Raw genomic sequence first — 15,860 nt, 5'->3', positions numbered from 1 at the left:
CCAACCTGGCCTTGAACACTGCCAGGGATGGGGCAGCCACAGCTTCTCTGGGCACCCTGTGCCAGCGCCTCAGCACCCTCACAGGGGAGAGCTTCTGCCTAAGAGCTCATCTCAATCTCCCCTCTGGCAGGTTAAAGCCATTCCCCCTTGTCCTGTCCCTACAGGCCCTTGTCCAAAGCCCCTCTCCAGCTTTCCTGGAGCCCCTTTAGGCACTGGAGCTGCTCCAAGGTCTCCCTGGATCCTTCTCCTCTGCAGGCTGAGCCCCACCAGCCTGACAAGCCCAACTCTGAACCTGGCTTTAGAGCTTTAACATTAAAAACTATCAGTAGCTTGGACGATCCTTCCAGCCCAAACCATTCCATGATTCTAGGACCCGAGCCACAGACAAAAAGGGTGCCCGGGAGGACCCCAACTCAGTCTGGGGGTTTGAGAAAGGTCCAAGCTCCATGCCAGGCGCCCCAAGTGCAGATGGACAAGCCCTGGCTGAAGCTGGAACCGGCCTTTCCCTAAATCCCCCGTTTTCCCAAGGTTCCTCTTGGTTTTCCCGTTGCCCCCACCCCCAAGCATTCCTTTCGGTAATTACTGCACCAGGTTTTAGGTTTCCGCTTGAAGCCATTAGCGGAGCTGGAATCAGGACAGGCACTTTAACTGTCCTCTCCGTGCACCATTAGCAAGGAAAAACATTTAAACAACTGACATCAGACTGCATTTCCATTCAAAATTCAATATCCAGGACCCTCCAAATTCAGGCCATCGGTGCAGGACGAGGCTGATTCTGCTTAAAGAGGCATCTGAGTCGAGCTTTTTGCTTGGGTTTTTCTTTAAGTGCAAGATGCTTTTGCCTGTAGCAGCATTTATAAGGGGGGAGAAAGAAAGGGTTTGTGCGGAGTCTTGAATGTCTCGAAAGACAAGACTTAACAGGAAACAGTGAGGAAAGCCTGAGGCAAGCACTTAGCTCATACAGGCATCACAACACTTCTTCCACAACTCACACAGCCATTTCAAGATAAAATTCCCTGTCAAAAAACAGACAGATTAATTCAAAGGTAACAGGGGAAGAAGGGGGGGAATATTAAGAACAAGTGATTTATGGCAAAAATACCTGAAGTCATGTGTTTCTCCACATATTTCAACATCAAATGCTTCCCAACGCACTTTAATTGGAAATAGCTCTTTTTTTCTCCCCTCCTGAACACTTAATTTAGGGGAGCAGAGTAACGAAATGAGTTGAGATATTTCCACGGCTGAGTTTCTGTTGCAGGCTCTGGCAGCTGCTAATGGTTTCAGACTGCCACAAAGAGTTCAATACAGGCACATGCTCTTGGAGAAAGAAAAAAAGCCAGCAGAAACAAGCTCATTTCACAGCACAGTGGAGCCCACTTAAACAACTCACTGCTCAGTGCAGCACATTTATAAACACACAAGCTCTGTGGAGCACAGGCTCAAATACATTTGCAGATGAAGGTGCAAACTGCAGGAGCTGCTTTAAAGCTGAGACCCCGGCTCTTGAATGGCTTTATAGTGTGCAAAAAGTTATGTCATGCATCAAAGGACTATGTGGGGTATTGTCTAGCAGGGGAAAATGGTCAAAATCGAGACTCATTCCTCTTGTAACTGAAATAAATGAGGGGGGAAAATAATGAACGTCACAGGGATGGAATGAGATCACCGAGTTTACTCAGCCCAGGCAGTAAGGACGTGAAGTAAAGTATTTTTAACAGGGTTTTCCATTTCTGGGCTAACAGAGACATTAATAAGTTCTTCCAGGAAAATGATGATCTCATGTGCACAAGGGGAAAAAATAACCCAATTAAAAGGCAATACGAAGCACAAACATACCTGTGCTTGCAGCTACTGGAGGTGAAAAGCACCTTGGTTGCAGGTTGGTAGCAGGGTAAGCAGTTAAGCAAGGTAAGGGGGGGGCAATTACACACAATGCTACTACCCAGTGTAGGAAATCTGTGCTGGAGTAAATCATTTTAAGAGCCAGGTAGTTATTGGGACAGTCTTACCCTGGGTTAAATCTCATGTACGCTCCTTTCCCTCTACTCAACTACTTGAAGCTAAACCAGTTTAAATAGATCTGCAGTGAGGATTTGCAGCAGCATAACAAGATAAACCAAAACTCAGTATTTAGTGCTCAAGTTTCCCTGCAGAAGAGGCTTCAGAAGGAAGAAACAAGCTCATGTGTGGGCAGAACTTGATGTGATGGAGTCGAAACAGCTACTTGGGTGAAATATACTGTAATTCATTTGGGACTGGACTTCATTTGGGAAAAGCAGTTTAGATTTCATATAAACACAGCCAACATGGCTACAGGATGTTCTTCCCCATGGAGTGCTCTGCAGCATGTGTACATTGAACAGTACCTTCCACAACATCCCTCTTGTAGTCACTGTCGTTGTCGCTGTCTGTAGGGCGATAGTAGATATAAAACCCTTGGATGGGTGTGTTGTTGTTGCTCGACGTTATGTACTGAAAGAGAGTTTATGGAGACTGGGTTAGAGAAGAGAAACAGAAGCACACAATAGTTTGGAAGGGACCTTAAAGCTCACCCAGTTCCACCCCCCTGCCACAGGCAGGAACCCCTTCCACTAGAGCAGGTTGCTCCAAGCCCCTGTGTCCAACCTGGCCTTGAACACTGCCAGGGATGGGGCAGCCACAGCTTCTCTGGGCACCCTGTGCCAGCGCCTCAGCACCCTCACAGGGAAGAGCTTCTGCCTAAGAGCTCATCTCAGTCTCCCCTCTGGCAGGTTAAAGCCATTCCCCTTGGCCTGTCCCTGCAGGCCCTTGTCCAAAACCCCTCTCCAGCTTTCCTGGTCTCCCCTTCAGGAGTCTTCTCTTCTCCAGGCTGAACCAGCCCACTACAGCAGAGGGCCAGGATCCCCTCCCAAGCTGCTGCTCACGCTCTGGGAGTGCAGCCCAGCACACAGGGCTTTCTGGGCTCAGGTGCACACTGAAGCTGGGTCATGGGGAGCTGCTTTTCACCCAACACCCCCAGGTCCCTCTCCTCAGGGTTGCTCTCAATGAACTGGATAACTCAATGGGCAATATCCCTCTGCAGCTCCTTGCCCCCACTTATGACCCTTTAGAGCCAGCCTGTTGGTTGATCACTGCCCGTTGTGCCGTCTCCCAGCTTCCCCCCTCGCCTTCCTCTTCCAGCTCCCCAGGGATGCTGCAGGCACCTCCGGTTACACCAGATGTGAGCCCAAGTGCAGCTCCAGTGAGAGCCTCCAGCCGCCTCAGTCCACCTGCTTTGGCACAGACATACCAAGAGGCACCAGTGGGCTTAACTCTGTCCAAAGCCCTGCTGATGCCAGAGTTGTGCACAAGTTGGCTTCGTTTCCCGCTGTTCCTGCTGCTTTTGTCAATCCAGGCTGTGGTGGAAACTGGAGTTGAGCTGAAAGCCTGCACCCTATAGAGGTTTCATGTGAGAGAAGCGTTTGCCTTTCCCTTCTTACCTCGTCTTCTGTAAACAAGTACTTTAAAGTCCTTATTGAAACCCACAGAAATCCTTTGCTCTTGTTTTGAAATCTAACCCCCAGTATACTTTGGAGGATTTAATGTGTCGAGTTCCCAGTGTTAGTTTGCTCTGCTCGCTCAGCCTGAAGAGATGTTAAGGATAATAAACTTCAAATAACCTCTCGTTCCTCAGGAGGCTGCAGAGCTCGAAGTGAAATATTCTCAAGCTGAATTGGAGAGTGACCTTCACTCTTGCTGAAGTAAAAACAGTCTTAACTTTTCCATTCCCATTAATCACGCAGATTTGCAGGCCCTTCATGGTCAAACCCTAATGGAGGGTTTGGACAGGGGTGTGGGAGGAAAGTGTCAGCCCCAGTTCAGCCTCTTGTCCCCTCCGTTTTCAGCTGATCCAAGGAGCTGGGTGGCAGAGCACCCTCCGGCAGCCGCCTGCCATTGGGCTCAGCTTATCTGTGCTGTGGATATTCCTCTTTCCTGTTGTAGCATCTGCACAAACCTCCCCCTGCACAACCCTACTCAAAACCCCACATATTTCAAGGTGATAAGATACTCGGAGATGACAGCTCAACAGGACTTGATTATTTCCTATGATGCCAGGCTGAGAGAGCTGGGCTGGGTTAGCCTGGAAAAGAGAAGGCTCCTGAAGGGGAGACCTTAGAGCAGCTCCAGTGCCTAAAGGGGCTCCAGGAAAGCCGGAGAGGGACTTGGGACAAGGGCCTGTAGGAACAGGCCAAGGGGAATGGCTTGAACCTGCCAGAGGGGAGACTGAGATGAGCTCTTAGGCAGAAGCTCTTCCCTGTGAGGGTGCTGAGGTGCTGGCACAGGGTGCCCAGAGAAGCTGTGGCTGCCCCATCCCTGGCAGTGTTCAAGGCCAGGTTGGACACAGGGGCTTGGAGCAAGCTGCTCTAGTGGAAGGTGTCCCTGCCTGTGGCAGGGGCTGGAGCTGCATGAGCTTTAATGTCCCTTCCAACACAAACCAAATCTTAAGATCCACAGCAGTAAAAACTGGCCTACAACTGTGAGAACAGGAGGCAGTGATACCTACCGTCCACTTCAACATGATCTGAGTGTCACTGATGGCTTCAGTGTAAGCAATGTGAGGTCCTGTGATGGGCCGGTTGGAAAAGCGGCTGGTAAACCCGGCTACTTGGTAGGGGCGGGATGCTGCGCTGCGTGGGCTCTCCCCATAGTTGTTCACTGCAATCACACGGAACCTGTACATCTCTCCTTTTAAGGGAAAAAGTGGAAGAAAGATGATGTAGTAGCAAAACAAGCACTAGAAAGAGGCTTCAAGGAGAGACTAAACAGATTAGGAAGTCTTTCTGTACAACGGCCAGTTAGAAAAGAACATTGGACTTGTTGCCACAGACTAATGTGGTCATCAGAAAGATAAACAGCCTCTAAAAGCAATCAGGGAAAGGCACTCAAGAAAAATCCAAAGGCTTTTTAGATGATGATGTATCCATAAGTCTTAAACTGAAAACTGGTGGGCATCAAGCAGAGGCTTCAAAGGATACCCATCATCATCATCTATTCCCTCTATTCCTGCATCCTCTCCCTGGGCTTTCAGGGCTGGACACCAGAAGTCAGGACAGATGTTTTTCCATTAGTGCATTTCTCTCTGCGTTCTGAGTATTTACTAGACTGACAATTAAGTTAAAAATAGCAAAAATACACAACCCTCTTCCCCACATGAACAAGTATTAAATTATATTGGTGGGGTTTTTCCACTTGAAAAGCCAGAAATCAACTTGAATTCCTGCAATGAGCTCCTAATTCCACATTAAAAACCCCAGCTAACTACCAGAAACAGGATAATCAGAGCAGAAGTTAAAAGGAAACAACCAAACAGTTGCAGCCACCCGAACAAACACAACAACAACATCAGCTGAGGTGAAGGAAGGATCATTTGCAAGACCTGGCTCCAAGTTCCGAACTTCCACAGAGAGCTTGGAAGGAGAAATGTTGTCAGCTGCCACGAGCCAGTCGCTGCTCCGGCCCAGGCGCTTGTACTCCACCTTGAAGGCAGTGATGGGGGAGCCCCCGTTTGCTCGTGGGATCCACGTCACATAGACGGATGACTCTGATGCTGTGGAGATCGTGGGTCTGTCAGGAGCTTCGGGAACTGAAATGAGAAACTCAGTTACCAGAGGATTGGAGTCACCTCTACCTTCATTTTCTGCAGCCGCCATTTAAGCTCATTGCTAATGGTTAAGGTATAACAAATAATAATATATAATACATATAAATCCTCCTGTAGCAACTACTTCCCTTACTCTTTCTGGAAGGGACGGTTGAAGAGCAGGAAACATGCACCAGCTTATCCACATAATCATCAAAAATGAGATGGTTAGAACTAGACATCTTTAAGGTCCCTCCCAACCCAAACCAGTCTATGGTGTTGCACTTGCATAACCCATCTCTACATGAAGTGGAAACATAAGGCTAAGTGAAGAGGAAAACCATGGTTATCTCTATCAGAACTCCCCCAGGCCCCAATATGGCTTCAACCCACCCGCACTAGGGCGAGCTGTATGGAGGGGAAATGAGAAGGGAAAGCAAAGAAAGCATGCTACGAGCCATATACTTACTGAACTCACTTGAAGTTACAGACAGCAGTGAAACAGAAGGGAGAGAGAGGTGGTGTTAGTACATCTGTTTACAGCCACTCTGATGACCAATGAGAGCCATAAGGCTTTACTAAAACAGCTTGTATTCATCACTAGGGAGCTGGTCACTGATGAGAGGAGGAAGGGAGCAAGGAACAGCAAGCAGAGCTTTGGGAACAGGCTGAGCATTGGCAGCCAGGCACATGAAAGGTGCCCTCTTCTGTGGCTCCACTGCTATTCAGCACTGTCCCAAGCATGTGATGCTCAGCTCCTTGAACCTCTCCATTCACCTTTGGGTTTACCCTTAATTTTAGATACCAAGTCACCTTGGAGATCTCAGCTCCCGAGTAAATCTGCCTCAATCAGCTCAGTGAGTTCAAAGGCTGCGGTGTCAGAAAAAGGACTATAAACATGCTGTTTTTACTGGAAACCAGGCTAAAGATCACAAGCAGTTCTATCTTCCTGCCATCAGAAACAAGCCCATCCCTGGGAAGCTCCAGAAAAACATTCAGAGCAGATGTAATCCACTTTGAGAACTTAAAAGCCTGACACAGCCATTCTCTTTCCCCTTCTCCTCTTTCTTTCACAGTGGAAGAGGAAACCAGGGTATTTAGCAAAAAGCAGTGTCAGTGAGCAGCAAGAACATGGGTTATCCATGAAACTCTTGGTTTTTGAGAGCCACACAGATGGGTAACAGCATCCTTGGAAATATTGTATGCTTTCTAGATAAGGGCATGCATTTGCTGAACTCACAGCTTCAAATACCCCACCACAGACACTTCTTGGTGACTTCATGGTGCTGTGGAAACCTGAGGTATCAAGTACTTAGAATGCTGCCTGGAATCAGGCAACTTTTACTTAGTCCCATTTTACTCTGGAGACACACAGACCACCACAAAACCTAGCAGGTATGTGACCTCTCTCCTAGAGGACCAGACAGGAAACATACCACTAATAAAGGAGGCTCATGGAATAAACAGGAGCTAGAAGAGGACATGCAAGCACCTAGAGCTGTAATAAACACAACTTCTAGCACACAGATTACAAACCATCCATTCACTTACCCCCACTGTGTCGAGAGAGGTCTGGCAGGATGACACCAAAAGTATTTGTGCCCTCATGAACAACGGGGTGTTTGGGAATGCCCACGGGAGGGGATGGAGCCTGCGTGTTTTTTGAGGACGATGTTCTTTCTAAGAAAGATTTGATACAGAGTGTGTCAGCTCAGGCACTGGATCAAAAAACGCTGCTCACTGCCTCTCACAATATGCTCATTCCATGAGACCACTCACAGGACTAAAGCCCTGGATTCAAATCACAAGCTAAACAGTCAAGGGAGCAAAAGGAGACTTCCCCTGTTAGCCCAGGGCTTCTTGTGCTCTGGGTAAGTGACTGCTCATCTGCACTCATCTGACAGCACATCACCACTTTGTAGTGATGCCAGCAGCTCCTGCCCAGGCTTCAAAGCCCACTCTCATCACCACCAGCAGGTGGTGAAACCAGGCAGGCTGAGAGTTGGGATTATTCAGTTTGGGGAATAGAAGGATGGGTTTAGAGCAACCTGCTCTAGTGGAAGGTGTCTCTGCCCATGGCAGGGGATTGGAACTGCAGGAGCTTTAAGGTCCCTTCCAACACAAACCATTCCATGATTCCAACACTGCAAACTGAAATCCACATCTAGAGAAAGAGGCTCAATAAAATATAATGGAAGCTGCGTTTGGCCACAGCTTTGCTGAGGACACTGGGCAGATGGACTTTTGTCCTGCAGCAGTATCATGAATTCCCTAAGACATAACATTCTTAATAAAAATGTGAAGTTATCCTGTTCTTGTAAACTGGTATCCAATAATATAGTTTGCATGCTTCAGAGCACAGCCACCAGCATCCACGCTAGAAAGGAAAAAGGCTGCTTTGATTAGAAAGGCTCTTCAGCTTGTTGCTGTCTTCACTCAACTATCAAACCAGCTGGGTCCTGCTCTGCAGAGAGATTTCACTGAAGTGCCTGCAGAGCAAACCAGAAGAGGTTTGCTGCTCAGTGAAAACTGGATGCTGCCCAGTGTGTCTTTTGTGATACTCTGATTAAAGCAGAACGACGGCTGGCTGCTCCCTGACTGAGCTCCTTGAAGCAAGAGGTGGAGAAATCTGAATAAGCATCCCCAAAATAATATTATCAAGCTTTTAGCAGCTTCTACTTACCAACAGCACTGGTCATGTTGTAAGTTTGCCATACAGCTATATTAGCTGTCTTTTAGCAATTAAATCATAGAACACTGCCCATGGCTTAGCAGACAACACACAGTTGATGTGATTGGAATGAATGGCTCCTGGGAGGCCCAGGACCCAGGGACGCGGTGCTGCACCCACCTTTGCTGGTGCGGAAGGTCAGCATGGCAGGCTGGCCCTCACCCGCCGCGCTCCTCGCCACCATCAGCACCTCGTAGAGGCTGGAGGGCTCCAGCTCCGTGAGCCGCAGCTCGTTCTCGCTGCCCGGGACCCGCACCGTGTGCCAGCTCCCCACCACGCCAGCGCTGTCATCCAGCTGCATGGGGCAGGGAGAGAAAGCTCAGCATCAGCCGGGAGGGGCGCGGATCCCAATGGAACGCTCAGATCCCTCAAAGCTTTCACACACCCAGAGCCCCTTGGCAAAACCGCTCAGGTTTTCCTCTACTGAGTTTGCCTCCAAGTGTTTCTTGCCACGAATCTGCACTTTCGCAACCACTTCCCTCATGCGCCTTCACTGAACTCCATTGATTTTCCCTCTCCACACATACTCACGCACTTGTTTTGAGGGAAAAAATGATCATTTTCACTCATGGCTAAAAACCAGCAAGAGACCAAGTGATGTTTAAAGACTCCAAGAGCCTTCAGCTGTGTGTGTGACATCCAAGGGCTGGACCCAGCACTCTAATGAGAAGGAGATGTTCCCTGAACTATCCCAGCTTTTCCTGCTCCGAGGCATTTATTGGCTAAAATGGGCAATGAAAAGTGTGTCTCTGTTAGTTTTGGAGGCTGGAAAAGAGGAAGCCACCAGGGAGACCAAGAATTGGGTTCTATTAACGCACGTTTCCCTTTTCTTTTCAGTAAAACCCCACTTTTTCATTTACCAGCAAAATCACCAGCTCCACTGAAGAAAGACGAGAGATTCAGGGTAGTATCTTAATGCTTGACCTTTGCAAGAGAACATTACCCCAAATCCCAATGGAAAAGGCAAAGATTCTACCAAAAATAAACTCCTAAACAATGTAAGACCTTAATAAAACATCGAAGGCAGATCTGAACGCTGGGGATTATCAAAGGTTATGGCAGAGGGCTTTGTTCAAGCATTTTCTTCTGAAGCAACAACTCTTAAGGCTTTTATTCCCTTATTTTTGATATGTAAAAGAGGGAAATCCATAAAATAATTTGATGGCACAAAGAAAACACCACCCTAAAAAGCCCACAGCAAACTCCCTACTGAGCAACGCATGAGTGAGCACATTTAGTGTGGAAAGGATCGGTATGAGTGAAGGGTAAGCATCAAAAAGGTCAAAGAAGCATTCTAAGCTTTCAATGCTCACGCACACCAAGCACCTCTGAATGAGAAATTGTAGCAACACCCTTTGGCACTGGGGTTTCAGGAACTAACAGGTCAAAAACCTAAGCGTTCCCTCCAGGCTAAGACAAGATCAGGATGTGGAGGATTAAACAGCTTATGAAAAATAAACCAAGCAGCTTTGCCATGCAGGGAGCTGTTTGCCTGGGAGAAGGGGCACAGGCATTGCTTGCTACTGATGTTACTGTCAATACAAGGACATGGGGGGTACCTGCTTCTGAAGTTTTAGCTCACTTTCAGGTATGGTAAGTTCTAACAGAGTTCAGGAGGTAGAACTGCAAACTGTGACATGTCAGACTAACAGCTTCCCTTCCCACCTCAGCCTTCCTTGAAAGATTCAAGCTTGCTCCCTCACACAAATGCATTTTGAATCTCGCCCCACAGCCCCATTCCCCATAGACCATAATTACACATAAAGGGACAGAAACCCAGGGCTCTGCTGTACAAACCTCACTTACAACTGTTAGAACAGTGTCCCTGTGACTTCAGTCACGCCAACAGGAGCTGCCTGTGTGGCCACCTATGTGCTTCAACCATACCCCGCGTCTCTGACACTGTTAACCCCAACACTGCAGCAACAACCGGCTCTCGAGCACCCTACACCCAGGAGGACAGCACAGCAGGGAGGTGTTACCTTGCGGTACTTGACAAAGTAGGCATTGATGGGCAGGCCCCCGTCGCGTCCCGCACGCCACACCAAGGTGTAGGTGTCCGGCTTCGGTGTCTGCGGGGGGCTGAGGATGATGGGGGCCTCGGGGGCAGCGGCCCCACTCCAGCCTTTATCGGTGGCAGCTGCATCCAAAGGGAGTTTGGTTGGAGGCGAGCTCGGGAATGCTGCTGCTGCACCAAGGTCACCATCGCGCTGGGCAATGTCCACAGGAGATGGTCCTTCTGCTTCCGTGGCAGTTTCTGAAGGGGCTGCAAAGGGAGGAGCCCAGTTACATCTTCATGATGCTGTATGTTCACCCCACAGCGAGGGGACACTAAATCATTTCACACTTAAACAGGGGGGATTTAGGTTGGATCTTAGGCAGAAGCTCTTCCCTGTGAGGGTGCTGAGGCGCTGGCACAGGGTGCCCAGAGAAGCTGTGGCTGCCCCATCCCTGGCAGTGTTCAAGGCCAGGTTGGACACAGGGACTTGGAGCAAGCTGCTCTAGTGGAAGGTGTCCCTGCCCATGGCAGGGGTTGGAACTGGATGAGCTTTAAGGTCCCTTCCACCCAAACCAGTGTTGATTCTATGATTCCACATGTGTCATTTCCAAACAAGCACTGCTGCAAAGAGCCACTCCAGGAGGTGCCTGCGCAGCCCTGACCCCGCCAGGCTGTGTTTTCAGGGCAGAACAGTGGTTTTTAAGTTTACTTTTTGGTTTGGGTTTGGTTTTCAGAGGAGCAGAGAGACAAATCCTGAAACACAACGTCTGCAGGCCCGGCTTGACTCCCATCTCTGAGCAATGAGGGGCAATGCATGTTAAGAGCCAAGAAATAATAAATATACACCTAAACTCGTGACACAAACAGAGCAATTTTAATGCCTGCAGTTGTACAAGGAACTCTTCATGGCCCGAGCTGGCGTGCACACAAGAGGACATTCTCCTGCCTCCGTTTCTGAGGTTTCAGCTGTAATTTCCATCAGCTTTGAAAGCTGCACGACTCGCCTGCTTCGTTTGGGACTAAACTCAGTTTACAGGCAGATCTAACCTGGAATTTAATACCATGGCATTCCTAGAAATCCTGCTCCTGCTTCCTCCATCCTATTTACTTTCCCTGGTATGAAAAACTAATTACATATATAATATGATGAGTTTGTGAGTCCAAAAGCACTGTTGCGCCGACACACGGGTTGTCAGCATTCCAGGCAGGAAAGGGGTGGCAGGTTGGACATCTGAGATTATCCAGGACGAGTAAATGTCAGTGTTTAAAGCAGAAGGGGCTGGGAAGCGGTGCAGCTCTGGGCCTGCCAGATGTTCTTCTCCCTTCCCGGCCTTTCAGATTTGTGTAGGTTTATGTTACGTGCCGGGGTCTGGATGGGGAAGGGAATGAAGGGAACTTGGTTTACAAAACAAACAGATTCCTTGGTAATGTAAAGCCTCAGCGGCAGCGTTTGCCTGCCTGACTCGGATTCCTCCCAGCCTCCATTAAAATACCAGCAGCAAGTGTGGCTGCTATTTTTGGCCACTTTTGAAGAAAGCTGGGGAGGAAAGTTCTCTTTTCAAATTGAAGCCATGCTCACAGGGAGCATTCCTTGTTTGCTCCTTCCCATTTATCCAGCAACGCCACCAAAGGCAGAGCCAGGAAAGAGGGAACAACGGCAAGGAGGACATCCCTAAAGCCAGACGGAGTTTGCTTAAGACATCAGACACCCTCAGAACCAGCTCCCAGGGAAAGGGTATCCACGACTGTCAGTGAAGCAGTGGGAAAGGGTGTTAATATTGGAACCAAATGCCGGAGCCGGTCGCGGAGGCAGAAGGGCTGTGGTGGACCCGGAGGGTTTGAGGGTGGGCGCAGTGTGGTTTGACACCCGCCAGCGTGGGGGAAACGGGCTCTTGAGCGTGGAGAATGAGTTGTGGTTTCAGCTGGTGACAGGAGACCTGCAGTCAGGGCTGTGTTTATTGCAGCCAGGGGGGAGTCGTCAGCAACCGGGAAGGAGGCTGTCGCTTTGCTTTGGAAAACAAGCCCTGGGTAACAATTGCCATGGAGCAACACGGATGCTGAGTTCTGGCATAATTGCTACCCACAGAAGCCAGCACATGAGGCTCCTCTTGATGCTTTGTCATTACACAACTTTTTTTGGCCTTTAGTGGCTTTTTGTGCCGTCCCTTTCCCCCTTGCCACTGGGACTCTTCCTTCTCGGCCCCGCTGTGGAACATGAGCGGCACCATGCTGGCTCAGGCCAAAGGCACCCGAAGTACTGCCTCCAGCAGGAACCAGAGGACTGAATGTCCCAAATTTAGGTGTTAAAAAAATGTATTCATGGCTTTCCACAATGCCCCAGACTGGTTTGGGTTGAAGGGACCTTAAAGCTCTTCCAGTTCCAACCCATAGGCAGGGACCCCTTCCACTAGAGCAGGTTGCTCCAAGCCCCTGTGTCCAACCTGGCCTTGAGCACTGCCAGGGATGGGGCAGCCACAGCTTCTCTGGGCACCCTGTGCCAGCGCCTCAGCACCCTCACAGGGAAGAGCTTCTGCCTAAGAGCTCATCTCAATCTCCCCTCTGGCAGGTTAAAACCCTCACGTCACTCTTGTCTTCTCTGTAACATGCAGTATTTCATAGCTCACTATCATGTCCTTCCCTCATTTTGAGCCCTCACCCTTCCAGGCTCTCCTCCCACAGAAACTACTCCCAGCCCTATAACCCCATCTGCCACATTCTACAGCCCCTCTGCCTGTTCTTCTACACACTTCTCGACACTGGGTGCAAACACACCAGCAGCTTTTAACCCACTGTCATGTCCCAGGTTCACATTGTCTTTCATCTACATTGCGCAAACAGATCACATTCCCAGGAGCTGCTTCCTGGCTTCTCCGGACGCAGCTATGGCCATGGATGCAGCCACTCCAGCTGTCTAAAAAAGACTTAAAATAAGGGCTGTGGGTAGAGGATCCTTAGGCTATCATTTTGCATTTTGGTGGTTTCTCACTATGATGGCAGCTGAAGTTGCCCTGCCCGCTTTGAGGAGTGTGCAGTGAATCATGTTGTGGAATAGATCCAGCAGGAAAGGGGGGAAAAAAAGACATCTTTTCAGCCAAAGAAACTCTCTGACTCTGTGCTTGCAGCAGGGAATGGGCTGTGAGGCTGAGCTGCTCCAGTTGATCCTACCACTAAAAACTGCACTGCTTAAGTCACTCAGGTGCTTCGGAAGTGTTTCCTGGCACCAGTTCTTCATTAAACCTCTCAATGTCTGAGAAGCTGTGGCTACCCCATCCCTGGCAGTGTTCAAGGCTAGGTTGGACACAGGGGCTTGGAGCAAGCTGCTCTAGTGGAAGGTGTCCCTGCCCATGGCAGGGGGTTGGAGCTGCATGAGCTTTACCCCAGAAATACCCACATCTCTTAAAACCCAACTGAAAGCATTTTCTGTGTAAGATCTGCTGTTAACAGTGGTCAGGAACAATTCAATACAGGATCGGGCAGGGGAAGGGGAATAAAGGAGAATAAATCTTGAAGCACAAATGCTTAGTGCGAGTTCTCAAAGGCTGCAAGTGCTCCTACCTGGCTGGACATGGAGCCTGCCGGTGGACTGTGCAAATCCAACCCCATTGTCTGCTACACACTGGTACAAGCCAGAGTCCTCCTGGGTGACACCACGGATCCGCAGGCTGCTTCCCATGGGCAGATGTCGTGGAGAGGGATGGATGGGAGCTGCATTGTGGAACCAGGTGAGGGTTGGAGCAGGGCTTCCATCAACATCACACCAGAAGTGCACAGTGGCTCCAGCAGCCACCGTTTCCTCTTGCAGTCCCTTGGAGATGAAGGCAGGTTCTAGAAAGGGAAATAAACCACCACATAAACCATCACATGTTGATCTTAGCCTAAGTCCTGACAAAAGAGTCCTGCCTTTGTACAAAGCACATAAAAAGGCCAAGCAAGCCCCATGTGCTTCTAGCCGTACCCAGCCTAAAGCTGGTTTTCCCCACATACTTGCTTCCTTTAATGGTCTCTCCCTTCTGTCCCAACCAGTCCCATGTTTGGCTTAATACTGCAAATAAACCACCTGTATTTTCAAAGCAATTCTTTCATGACATCCCCCTAACAAAAGGTTTTTTGCGTGTCACCAACCTGCTTGCTGAGTTTATACACTTCAAAATGAGTATTTACAGTCATGGATGCAAAACCCTCAAACAACAGGAAAACTTGCTACAAAGGAGAAGGGAGATCACAAATGACTTGCAGCCAAATGGATTTCTTTCCTTTTCGGTTTTGTCCTCATCCAAACCTACCACCTTGCCAGCTTCTTGCTTACACACCAGGTCAAAAGAGAAACAGCTGATCTCTGGCACGTTATGGACACTGAATCCCATCTACACTTGGCACTCTGCAGGAAAATAAATCAAGCAGCAGAGTTTGTTATCCCTCACTGTTAAGTATTTCAGACTGTGAATGATTCCAAGAGATAAACAGTTATGGATCTTAGCTTGGGAGACATGGTGAGATCTGGTCATTGTGAACCTATCTTTACTCTTTATTTTGATGTGCTTAGGTTGACAAAGAACTTTGGGCTGTTTGCAACCAGGTGCCAAAGTCAGCAAAGAGACAAAGAAAACGTCCACTGCCTGGACACAGATTGTACTTTAGTTCTTACCAAGTATAGTAAGCGAGTAGTTCATGTATTTCACTGCTCCAAATTCATTTCCCACCACGCAGGAGTAATTTCCAGAGTCAGATGCCTCCAGCCTGTCTGTCACCAGATGTGAGTGCAGCAGCTTCCACCTGCCTTTACCCAGCACATCCTGGCCCTCTTTAACCCAGCGGATGGAGGCTGGAGGGAATCCACTGACGACACATTCCAGAGTCAGAGCGCTGTGCTGGGGCACTGCCAGGCTCTGGGGTGCCAGGGGGTGAAGTACATGGAAGCCACCTGAGGAAGAGCCTGGAACAAAGGAGATGAGGCTTAGCACCCACTCTCCATCCCGTTCTCCAGTATGCCACATTTTTCCCATGTGGCTGCTTATCCTTGTGGCTCAGCATGATGCCGTAATGCTCTCTTCCAAAGTCTTGCTCCAAAATCAATTTGGTAACTGAAGCAGTAGCAACATCCCCTTTACAAGGGCTAAGTGCTCCTTGGGATTGGAAAAGCAGTCATGCTGCTACCTCACAGTAGGGGGAAGTAAGAATTGAACATGGGAATAGCACAGCACAGGTTTTACATGAAATGGTGGCTGAGACCAGTGGGTATTTAGGCTGATAGGTCCCCATAAAAAACCTCAGGGATGGGATTTACCCAGTTGGAGATGTATCAATCCTGAAAGCTGAACTGAATACTCACGGGTGACTACGAGTTTACGTCCAGTGAGTTCTGTTCTGAGCTCATGAGTCACTGGGTTGTACACTGCACATTTATAGGATCCTTTGTCTTCTAAAGATACGTTCAGAATCTGCAGGTTTCCAGATGGAAGGATAAGGTAGTTGTCTAAACAAGTGGGGAGGGGGAAAAGAAGATCACATTTAAATTAGTGCCTAAAAAC

The 15,860-nt window shown here is 48.9% G+C and overlaps 1 protein-coding gene across 2 annotated transcripts in view; it reads right to left on the bottom strand.

Annotated features, from left to right (window-relative positions):
• Nucleotides 1–15,860, bottom strand: part of CDON (cell adhesion associated, oncogene regulated) — a 50,734-nt gene that overhangs the window by 13,080 nt on the left and 21,794 nt on the right. For both annotated transcript variants that reach the window (XM_057425956.1, XM_057425957.1), the window contains exons 5-13: nt 15,662–15,805; nt 14,978–15,265; nt 13,888–14,157; nt 10,316–10,599; nt 8,454–8,628; nt 7,154–7,282; nt 5,399–5,605; nt 4,526–4,707; nt 2,370–2,475 (exon numbers count right to left, since the gene is read on the bottom strand). In XM_057425956.1, coding sequence (XP_057281939.1) covers nt 2,370–2,475; nt 4,526–4,707; nt 5,399–5,605; nt 7,154–7,282; nt 8,454–8,628; nt 10,316–10,599; nt 13,888–14,157; nt 14,978–15,265; nt 15,662–15,805 — 1,785 coding nt within the window. The remainder of the gene's footprint in view (nt 1–2,369; nt 2,476–4,525; nt 4,708–5,398; nt 5,606–7,153; nt 7,283–8,453; nt 8,629–10,315; nt 10,600–13,887; nt 14,158–14,977; nt 15,266–15,661; nt 15,806–15,860) is intronic.

The sequence above is a fragment of the Pezoporus wallicus genome, unplaced genomic scaffold (assembly GCF_028554395.1).
Source record: "Pezoporus wallicus isolate ANWC-B61680 ecotype Strahan unplaced genomic scaffold, APGP_CSIRO_Pwel_v1 contig_8797, whole genome shotgun sequence".
Classification (NCBI taxonomy): Eukaryota; Metazoa; Chordata; class Aves; order Psittaciformes; family Psittacidae; genus Pezoporus; species Pezoporus wallicus.
The sequence above is the reverse complement of the archived record's forward strand: the minus strand, read 5'-3'. Positions and strand labels throughout refer to the sequence as shown.